Source organism: Myotis lucifugus, unplaced genomic scaffold (assembly GCF_000147115.1).
Source record: "Myotis lucifugus unplaced genomic scaffold, Myoluc2.0 scaffold_185, whole genome shotgun sequence".
Taxonomy (NCBI): Eukaryota; Metazoa; Chordata; class Mammalia; order Chiroptera; family Vespertilionidae; genus Myotis; species Myotis lucifugus.
The window spans coordinates 2,005,151-2,016,226 of NW_005871233.1; the positions used below are offsets into that span (position 1 = coordinate 2,005,151).

The following is an 11,076-nucleotide window of genomic DNA, read 5'->3' on the forward strand; positions in this document are numbered from 1 at the left end:
CACTGAGATCAAACTGCCAGTTCCATTATTTTCTCACTGGGGATCTTTGGGCAAGTGACTTCAATTCTCCCTGGTTCAGATTCCTGTCTATAAAATGGAACCAAAGATACCTACCTTGGACAGTTGCCCAACCTCAGAAAGAGGAGCTGTGCTTAGCACAATGCCTGTGTGTGGAATGAGCATTCACTAACTGCTCAGCAGAATTCTGTGGTTAAGAGGACAGATTCAGAAGTCAGGCTGCCTGCCTTTTCAAATCCCAATTTTGCCACCTTCTGGTTATGTGATTTTGAGATGTTTCTGGGCATCAATTTCCTCATCTGCAAAATGGGATACCTGTAATATGTTCTAGGGTTGTTGTGAGGATTAAATTACTTAAGTGCTTGGCACACAGTAAGCACTCACTAAATGTTAGCTATTATCATTTTATTATTATTTCCCACCTTTAAATCTCTCAGAGGATAGGAAATTGTCTGCAAGTCTCCCTGGTCCCAGTTAGCCATCTTTCCTTCAGTCTCACTTAACCCTTATACTGTAATCTAGGACACACACACACACACACACACACACACACACACGACACAGGGGCACACACAGAGGTCAGTAGAGCGCCCTCGGACACAGAAAAAAGTTTAATTCTGCTGCGGCGGGGGTCCTGGCTCCGGTGGGGAGGAGGACTTTGTTTTGGACTTTATTCATGTGGGGATTTACTTGAGGAAAGAGGAAGGAATAGGGAGAGTCTGGTCCTTCCAGTGGGACCTGCCCCGGAGAATGTGTAGTGGGGGGAGGTAATCCCGGAGAGACAAAGAGACTGGACAAAACATGGGAGGGCAGGAGAAGAGACGACGGGACAGAGAAAAAAGAGACAAATAGAAAAGGGCAGAGACATAAGACAGAGAAGACAGAGAGCAGGATAGACACAAAAGAGGGGGACAGAGAAAAGGGGACCCCAAGCCAGACCCTACGGGATCAGAGAGGTGAATGGGCTCGGGGTGGGGCTTTGGAGGCCGCCGCGGGACAGAATAGGATCTAGTCCAGCCAGATACAAGAAATGGGCCCCTCGTCCCTGCCCCTGGTCCCGGGCAGGGGGAGGGGGCTCGTGTCTCAGTGCTGCAGTGTGGGGGGGCCCTGCCCCTTCCCCCCGCTTCGCTGTGTAAGGCACCAGCTCCCAGCGAAGTCCGCGAGCGCGCTGGGGGAAGGGACAAAGAGGGGGGCGAGGAGTTCTCACGGGAGGAGCCCAGCAGCCCGCTCCCCATCTCCCCAGGACACGGTGCATAGCCTCGAGCCTTAGCCGCAGGCCGCAGCGCCCCCTCGGGGAGAAGGGCCCACCTCCCCTCCAGTCAGAGGTCTTGGCGCTGTGCTTTTTCCCTCCAGTCCTGCCCCAGGGTCCGGGCAGCTCGGAGTGGGTCCTGTCCGTGGCACCAGGAGTCCCGGCGCCCGCCGCAGCCGCTCACACGGTACTCTCCAGCATCCACTCGGTGCTGGTGAAGGCCAGGCGCGCCCGGACGGAGCCCAGCCCCAGCTCTCCGTCCTCCCCGGCCACGCCCCCTCCAGCCACGTCCAGGTGCGGGGTGGACCGGTGGCGCTTTGTCCGCCGGGCGCGGCGCGGGTAACTGTGGCTCTGGAAGAGCACCCCATAGTCCCCGTCAAACGAGTAACGCTGCTGTGGCCGAGGCCGTGCGGGTGCCCCCCCAGGAACCAGAGCTAGAGTGGAGGGCGCTGAAGCTGGCGGCCTCAAGGCCCCAGAACGGCTCCTCCGAGGACCCACAGCGGCTCGAGACTCCTCCCCAGAGGCTTCCTCGGATGGCAGGAGACACAGCGAGGTGGCCGAGCCACCCAGGGAGCGTCCAAAGACTGCCTCTGGGTCTGCGGAAGCTGCCGTCTCTACCACCGTGGTCTTTGCTTCCACCGCCAGGGCTGCCGGGGACGCCTCCTCGCGCAATGCCACGTAGCATTCTTGCGCTGGCGGTGGGGCCTGCGGCGCGCCTGCACCGTTGGTTTGCGAGCACACGTGGCTGACCCGCGGGGGTGACCTAGAGGCGCCCTTGACACGACGGCCATCTCCGTCGCCATAGACCTTGTAGCGGATCATGAGCAGAACGATGAAGACGAGGACCGAGGCAACGATGACGCCCCCGATGGCAATGATCATGGTGCCGCCCAAGAAGTGGGCCCTCAGCGGGCGGCAGGGCGCCGGATCCCCAGCCGTGGTAAACTGCACGCAGCCCACCACTCGCGTGGCTGGCAGCGCTGTGGCACCATCGTCGTAGACCGCCAGCACGCACAGATCATAGGCGCGGCCCGCCGCCAGATCATTCACCAGGAAGGTCTGGCTGGTGGAGGGGATCATCCTGTGGGAAGGGGCAGGATCAGCGCGGAGTTAGCTCTACTCTGAACCAAGCCATTTCACTTGTATGTCCCACCCATGGTGACCAGTGGGAACCAAACCGTGCGTTCCTACCAGTATCTCACCCTTTACCAGGACAACAGCAGCCATTCAAGCAACAAATTTCTAACTTCTCAGGATCCCTGCTACAGGCCACGCCTTTCATCTGCATGCCCTGCCCTCAGACCAACCCCGTCTGTCTTATTGCCTAGTTAGAACACTATCTGTCAATCATATTCCCTCATCTACATATCTCAGTTCTTGAATGAGAGGCGTGCTATAGCTTTTATGCTCTACCCTAAAGGGAAACGCCCCGTAGCAGTGTCTCACCATATTAGGGTAGCAACAACTGCCATTCAAGGTCTCTTATGTACATATTTTCATCCTTTGAGGGGCCCCATTACTACAAGCCCCACCCCCTACCAGCATGCACCACCCTCACAAGTGGTCAACTCACACCCCCTGTCTTTATGACTTCAGAAAGGAAGGGAGAGAGGAGGAGGGGCGGGAGAGAAAGAAAAGCATTGATTTTTGTTGTTTCACTTATTTCTGAATTCCTTGCTTGATTATTGTATGTGCCCTGACTGGGGATTGAACCTGCAACCTTGACTATCCAACCAACTGAGCCTCTAGTTCTTCTTAAAATATATATATATATATATGATTTCAGAGAGGGAGAGAGAGATAGAAACATCAATGATGAGAGAAAATCTTTGATTGACTACCTCCTGCATATCCCCCACTGGGGATCAAGCCTGCAACCTGGGCATGTGCCCTTGACCAGAATCAAACCTGGAACCTTTCAGTCTGCAGGCCAACACTCTATCCTCTGAGCCAAACCAGCCAGGGCCCTCTAGCTCCTCTTATATCCCTGCCCTTTCAGGGAAATCATGTGTGTACAGGCCACGCCCTTTATCTGCATGTCCCATCTTTGGGCAAATTCATCTCCTAGCTGCATATATCTTCTGAGACAATTTCCAAGCCCCTCGACTACATATTCCTGCACCACACCCCACAACAGCCACTGGGGATGATTCTCCTACTGTGCCTAGGGCCGTGTCCACTCTTTGCATGTCCTGAAACCTCTCTGTGTGCGCCCTACCCTATACTGCCACAAGTCACCAACTCACACCCCAGATAAGTAATTGGGTCAAATGTAGCCAAGCAAACATGCCCCCTTCTTGCTCTAGGCCCCTGCCTTCAACCGAGAAGCAGTGCAGAGTAGTGGTTAAACTGACAATTCTGGGAGCCAGACTGCCTGGGTTTGAGTCTCTCTTCTGCCACTTGCTAGCTGTGATCTTATACAAGTTTCTTTCTTTCTTTTTTTTTTTTTAAATCCTCACCCGAGGATATTTTTCCCATTGATTTTTAGAGAGTTAGAAGAGAGAGGGAAAGAGAGAGAAACATCGATGTGAGAGAAACACATAGATTGGTTGCCTCCTGCTCGCGCCCTGACCAGGGCTGGGGCCCAAGTGGAGCCTGCAACTGAGGTATGTGCCCTTGACTGGAATTGAACCCGGGACCCTTCGGTCCACAGGCTGATGCTCTATCCACTGAGCCAAACTGGCTAGGGCCTTACAAAAGTTTCTTTCTTTCTTTTTTTATTTCAGAGAGGAAGGGAGAGGGAGAGATAGAAACATCAACGATGAGAGAGAATCATTGGTTGGCTACCTCCTGCACACCCCTTACTGGGGATTGAGCCTGCAACCCAGGCAGGTGCCCTTGACTGGAACTGAACCTGGGACCTTTCAGTCCGCAGGCAAGTGCTCTATCCACTGAGCCAAACCAGCTAGGGCTTCATACAAGTTTCTTAACCACTCTGAGCCTCACTTCTCCCAACTGGGGATATTAAGAATTAGTACATCATAGAGATGATGTGAGTATGAATTAGTTAACATACCCAAAGCCTGGCACTTAATAATTTCATCATTGTTAGCTTCCATTCCACTCTGTGTTGGCCAGTACCCTTCCTGTGGCTCACACCCTACTCCCAGTTGCACCCTCCCTCATCTATAAGACCATTCCCACTAGGCCTTGCTCCTTCTGTTGGGCACACCCTTCCACAGTCGGCCAAGTCCAGCTTTGGCTAACCTGGGACTTCCACATCCACATAGATTCGCATGCTCACCACTCAACCTCACAAGCTCTCCTCTCCTACAAAGGTCTTAGTGGGTCACCAGAGACAAGGACCACATCTTCATCTGCATGGGACCATGAAACAGGAACTCCACCTCCTCTAAGAGGTCATGCCCCCATCTTACCTCTCAGATGCTTCACCTTCCCTCCAGTCTGGCCACCTTCTGGTTCTGAAGCTTACAGCAGTTGTCCCACTTCCTGAAGGTTCCCCACCACCAAAAGCCACCCTCCAACCAAAAGGCTTCAAGTGAGGGCCCTATTCCCTCTAAAAGACCCACCCACTTCTCCAACTCTCCCCTTGCCTGCCATTTCACAGACCACTCCTCCCCCTCCACCTCATACCTCCCAACTTTGAGCCCCAGGCTGTAAGTCTTCCTTTTCTTTCAGTCTCCCCTCTCAGAGAGACTAGGATTCCTCTTGCTCCTTTCCCTAAAAAAAAAACAGTTGCTAGGGGCTCCCCCCTTTTCAAGGACAGAGGCTGGCTCCTTAAGAAAGCTTGAGCCCACATGTCTCTGATAGGCTGAAAGACCCAAGCAAGCAGCAGAGCAGGCTTCTGATTGGATGTTGCCTCCACCCATGGCAGAAGTGAGGAAATTAACCCCTACAGCAACATAGTGCAGGCATCTGCAGTGGGAGAGGGAGGACTGGAACTGTAGCCCTCAGGGGAAGGGAAGAGCCCCCAGATCTGCTGCCTAGCTAGGGACAGAAGGGAATGAACATCTGAATACATGCTGGGTCTGCGGCCTGAAAACCTCCCTGCACCCCACCAAGTAGTGGCCACAGGTTAGAGAGAGAAAGAAAGAGAGAAGTAGAGTCACAAACCAAAAGTTATTTATGGAAATGTATTATCCAGCTCCACTAATCCCTGCTTGGCAAACAGTGGGTACTCAATAAATGTGTGTTCAACATAAAAAGGTTAGGAGTTAGAAGGGTAAGAGCTAGAATCCTGGTTCTGCCGCTTTCTGTGTAACCTTGAGCAAGTGACTTCCCTCCATGGGCCTCAGTTTCCCTATCTATAAAATGGGAAGGGTATCATCACTGCTTCACATCAGAGTTGGAAAGATCAAATGAAGCAGCATCTTTGGTAGTACCTTATAAAGGTTTTTGTTCTGTTCATTTGTTTGCCCTCATGTTTGTAAAACTGGGCCAGTGTCTGATCTATCTCGGTGGCCCCAGGGCCCAGCATGAAATGTGACATGCAATAGGCATCTATTCAGTGTTTGATAACCAGATTCTAAAAGAAAAGAAAATGAGGATGACAGAGAGAAAGTTTTCAAAGGCATTTACTCATTCAGCCAACAATGGGAAAGCACCTACTGTGTACCAAGACTGTGGCCAAGAGAACCCTGGGAAAGGTGAAGATGGAGGCCAAGAGGCAGGCTTTTTGGTGTAGGTCTGAGCACACCAAAAAATGGGGCTCCCAAAAATAGCTTTAAAACCTCTGGCATTACCAAGTGAAGTCAAACACAGGATTAAGCATACAGCAGATGCTCTACAGTGCACATGAAGGAGACAGAGCCAGGAAGGAGAGCCATTCACAAAGCCCACAACCACTTATCAAGTGCCCACTGTGTGCTATGGCTGTGACTCATACTTAAAAAGCTACCAAGATGAAGGACACTGCAAGGCCAAGGCAATAATTCAGCAAATACTAGCTGCCTCCTTCCTCTGGACCATAAGGTCCCTGAGGGTGGGAACTGGTCTTTTGGTCTCCCAGTGTCCCCAGCGCTCTCAGGGCCTAGCACAGAGCAGGGCTTCAATGCCCAACAAGGGCGGGAGGGAGAGAAGAGACAGATAGAGGCAGATGTGAAATTAAGAAAATAAGAGAGATGACGGGAGAAAGTAACTCTTTAATGTCTGTCCATACCAGGGCAACGGCTTCTAACCCAGTGGATAATGAAAATAACTTATATTTATATATTTTGGTTTTCTGTTCTATAATGTCCCCAATGTGTTGATACAGAACCCCTGGCATATAATTTATAAATATAAATGTAACTGTTAAATGTGTGTGTGTATGTATGTGTGTGTGTTTCATGCTCCAAAATGTTTAACTGACAAGGTACATAATCAAACACCTTTGCTGAGCAGGAATATGGACCATAAGCTCCATGGGAGTGGGGATATGCGGGGTACATTCACTGTTATAACTCCAGTGCCCAGCCTGACTCATGTGAATGCTCAACAAAGATTTGCAAAATGCATGAAAAACAGAGACAGTGAGACAGAAAGTGAGACAGAAGAAGACAGAGCAACTATGTATGGCCATCTAGAACTCCAGCTGAGCAAGAAGGCCAAGGAAGTGGACAGAAGGGAGAGGGGACCCTTGAGGTGGGAGGAGGCTCTGGGACTGAAGTACCCACCTGTAGACAAGGGAGTCATCAGCGGAGCTGTTGTACTGGACTTGGTACATGCGGATGCCGGGCACCGGCCTCTGCGCTGGCCAGCGGATGAGCACAGAGTTGGAGGTGAGCTCCGCCGCCACCAGCCGGCGCTCAGCAGCAGATTCATTGGCACCAGGTCGGCTAGGCGTGGCAATGTCAGAGGAGCCAGGCTCAGTGAGAGGCGGCGGGGCAGCCGGCGGGGGCGCCATCAGAGGGAGCGGCACCACGCACACCTCCACGGGTGCCGTGGCTTCTCCAGCGGCATTGGAGGCGATGCAAGTGAAGGTACCACTGTCCCGCAAGGTGGTGATAGTTACATCCAGCGTCCCATCCCCCCGGACCCGGGTCCGGCTAGAGTTCCCCAGCAACCGCCCATCAGGTGCCACCCAATGCACCACCGGTTCAGGATCACCCACAGCACGGCACCGCAGGCTGACTGCCTGGCCCTCCACCACGAGGGCACGGCCCCCCGCCTGCCGTGTGATCAGCGGGGGTTCGCACAGGAACTCCTCCTCAGGGATGGACCAAAAGTAACGGTCAGTGAGGTGCTCAGGGGTGGCACACGTTTCCAAGTCATCCTCCCTGGTCAGCCGCCGCAGCCAGAGCAGCTCGCAGTTGCAATGCAGGGGGTTGCCACCAAAGCTAACCGTGAGTGGCGTGGGCGGCTTGGGCCCCGGGCCTTGGGACCTCAGGAAGAGCCCATCAGGGGGCAGTTTATGGAGGCGGTTGGAGGTCATGTCCAGGCGAACCAGTTTGTGAAGCTGCACGAAGGTACCTTCAGCGATGTGGTCGATGAGATTGTGGTCCAGCGTGAGGGTGTTCAGGTTCACCATCTGGCCTACGGCCTCCCAGGGCAGGGCCTCGAGGTTGTTGTAGGACAGATCCAGGTCCTCCACAGTGGACAAGAAGGCATCGAAGGCCGCCGACTCCACCCGGCGGATCTGGTTGTTGCCAAGGATCAGGTGACGGAGGTTGCCCAAGCCGCGGAGCTGGTCGCCACGCACCTCAGCCAGGCGGTTGCTGTCAAGGTGCAGAGCCCGGAGGGCACGGAGGTCAGCAAAGGCGCCAGCTGCCACTTGGCCGATGGTATTACGGGAGAGGGTGAGGTGCACCAGGCTGGTCATGTTGGCGAAGTCTCGGCGGCGGATGGCCGCAATGAAGTTGTCTGTGAGCCTCAGTTCCACCACACGCCGGTCAATGGCTGGCGGCACAAAGAGCAAGCCAGTCTTGGCGCACAGCATGGTCAGCGTGGGCGCCACATTCTGGCAGATGCAGCGGCCAGGACAGGGCTGGCCACGAGATGCCCCTGCCCAGAGTAGCAGCAGAAAAGACAGGGCTGCAGGTGGTGGCAAGAGCAGCATAGAGGAGAAGGGGCCGGGAGCCATGGTGCAGTGGGAAGTTGGGAGGAGTGAACAATAAGACCTGAAGGAGAAGGAGACACGTTACCCAGGCATAGAGCTTGCTTGCCAGCCTGGCTGCCCTGGGATGTTCTGCTAGGAGTCTGACCCAGATCCTTCCCTTCCTGACAACCAGGTTCTGTAGGACAGTAACAGCACTGATCCTCACTTGGCATGCATTTGTTAATAGATAATATATTAATGCTGCTTGATAAATTACCACTGTCCCACCCCCGAATGCCCTGTCCCCACCTCTGCCCCTCCCCTAGGGGTTCCCAGACCTCTCATAATCTCCTAACCAGAGGGGTGACACCTGCCCTGACTGGGCCTTTTAGCACCCACTGAACATTTTGAAAAATCACTGCTAACTAGGGTTTAAATTCATAGATTTCAAAGCCATATTCCCTGGGTTCAAATTCCAGCTGACACTTACTAGCTGTGTGACCTCGGGCAAGTGTCTGAACCTCTCTGAATTTCGGTTTCTTCATCTGTAAAAAGGAGATAAAAAACAAAACAAAACAAAACAAAAAAACAGGCCTTACCTCTGTGAGGGTTAAATGGATTAATGAGAATGGTGTACTACTTATGAATAATGCCTGGCACATAAAATGTGTTCAATACATGTTAAGTGTTATTATCATCATTGAGTGTCCATTATGTGCCAGGTATAGAAGTATGCACTATTATTAAAAGAAAGTGCTTTGGCCCTAGCCGGTTTAGCTCAGTGGATAGAGCGCCGGCCTGCAGACTGAAGGGTCCCAGGTTCAATTCCGGTCAAGGGCACATGCCCAGGTCAAAGGCTCAATCCCCAGTAGGGGGCATGCAAGAGGCAGCTGATCAATGATTCTCTCTCATCATTGATATTTCTATCTCTCTCTCCCTCTCCCTTTTCTCTGAAATCAATAGTCATATATATATATATATATAAAAGTGCTTTGAAATCAGACAGATTCAGGTTCAAGTCTTGGTTCTACCCACTTGCTAGCTCTGTGACCCCAAACCAATGATTTCCCCTAACTAGGCCATACTTGCCTGTTTTGTAAAATGGGATGATAACTGTACCATCTTCAATGGGTTGTTGCAAGGGTTCAGTAAACTCATTCATGGGGGTCCCTGAGCACAGGCCCGGCACACAGTAAGTATTCATTAAATGTTATGGATAATACCGCCCCCCCCCCCCAACCATCCTTTATCAGAGGTAAAGGGAGTCTGAAGGTGGAAGAGGCTGAGAAAACTACATCAGTCTCCCTGCTCAGCCTTTGGGAAGTCCTTCTCAAACCTTGGTTTCATCCTGGGCTCTTCTGAGCTCCCAAGCAGGGGGCAGACTTCTGTGCTCACATCTGTGGACACATACAAGACCCCATACATGCCTACACAGCCACACAGACATTCACTCACACACTCATGCTATTCCTCTGCTCCAGGCAAAACCTTCCAGCAGGGATTCCCCTGTGGCAGCTGCAGCCCACGACATGTCAGCTCCCATCACAACATGGGGTTGGTGGGGGTGAAGAGGAAAGGATGCAAAGGGGGCATCCCTGAAACTGTTTTCACTCCATCCTGTACCCCAGTCCCTACTGGCCTACCTCCCAGGAATCTGCAGTTTGGGGCTGTGACCTGATGTGGCCCTGATCCTTCAGCCCATGGGGAAAGGGACTATAGAGACTCAGAGAGAGGTGAAGAGACAGTGAGAGACCAGGGGGAGGAAGAGATAGGTTGGGGGGGAGAGAGAGAGAGAGATTTGAAAGAAAGGTGAAGAGACAGGGATTGAGAGACAAAAAAACTGAGTAGAGGAAACAAAAAATAGAGACTAAGACAGAAAGATAGAGAAAGGAAGTGAGAGAGGGAGAGAAAGGAAGAGAGAATCGGATTGTATAGGGAGACAAAGAGTGAGACAGAGACTGAAGGAGACAGTAACTGGGCTAAAGAGAGAAAAAGAGGCCCAGTCAGGGAGTCCCACCATTTCCGAGGCCCCCAACTACCTTGTCTTGCACTCCCTCTGGGACACTGTATTGGACAGAAAACCCTGGCCTGGAAAGTGCAACTCCTGAGTTAGGAGGCCCCGCTCTACACCTGTCTGGCTGTGGGTCTCTAGGGCTCAGAACCCCAATCTGAGCCCTAGAGAGAAGTACAGAGCTTCACCTCCCACCGCTGGGGTGAGACTCAAGTTGAAGGAACTACAATAGCAATGAAAATAGCTAACATTTATTGAGAGGCAGTGCAGCACTGCAGGACAGAAACTGGACCCAGCTGCCCAGGTTCACACCCCAGTTCCCTGCTGTGTGACTCTAGTCAAGTGACTTACCTTCTTTGTGCCTTAGTGTGCTCCTCTGTAAAATGGGGATAATAAGAGTACCTACCTCATCAGGTTATTATAAGGATTATATGAGATAATGCAGTGTAACATGATTAGAATAGCTCCTGACAGAGTAAACACTACATAAATGTCTACTGCTATTGCTGTTGTGATTTCCCTCTGGCTCTTTCAGCCACCAGCAGGCTGGACTACCAGGAGATCTTCCCACATACACACACAAAATGGTCAACCACATTCATGTCATTCTCCAAATGCAGGGGTCAGTTCATGTCATGAACTCTCTTGTACCCTTTACTGCTATCATGAGGAAACCCCTCCATCTGCTATCCATGCCCTGGTTCTATGAGCCCTTACCCAAACATGATGCTCCTGACCTTGTCACCACCCCATCCCTAGCCTGGGTGGCACCTGGCCCCTCAGGCCACTGCCAGACCCTGCACTGAAATCCTTATGAGGCAG

At 52.3% G+C, this 11,076-nt stretch overlaps 1 protein-coding gene across 4 annotated transcripts; it reads right to left on the bottom strand.

Annotated features, from left to right (window-relative positions):
- Nucleotides 1-597: 597 nt before the first annotated feature.
- LRFN1 (leucine rich repeat and fibronectin type III domain containing 1) lies at nt 598-11,070 on the bottom strand. Of its 4 annotated transcripts, none has more exons than XM_023760548.1 (4): nt 9,333-11,070; nt 8,734-8,788; nt 6,883-8,325; nt 598-2,348 (listed from the first exon to the last, which is right to left on the bottom strand). In XM_023760548.1, the coding sequence occupies exons 3-4, from the start codon at nt 8,286-8,288 to the stop codon at nt 1,448-1,450; spliced, it is 2,307 nt and encodes a 768-aa protein (XP_023616316.1). In that variant the 5' UTR covers nt 8,289-8,325; nt 8,734-8,788; nt 9,333-11,070; the 3' UTR covers nt 598-1,447. The 4 variants fall into 4 exon arrangements, with proteins under 4 accessions (XP_023616316.1, XP_006096758.1, XP_023616315.1 ...); XM_006096696.3 differs by having other exon boundaries at nt 9,580-9,600; XM_023760549.1 differs by adding an exon at nt 4,862-4,948 and having other exon boundaries at nt 2,232-2,348; nt 8,734-11,070.
- Between the last annotated feature and the right edge of the window lie 6 nt (nt 11,071-11,076).

Coding starts and splice junctions, on each gene's coding strand:
- LRFN1 (XM_023760548.1), bottom strand. CDS start 8,288: ATGGCTCCCGGCCCCTTCTCCTCTATGCTGCTCTTGCCACCACCTGCA. Junction 2,349..6,882: donor GATGACTCCCTTGTCTACAG/GTGGGTACTTCA, acceptor CCCTTCCCACAG/GATGATCCCCTCCACCAGCC.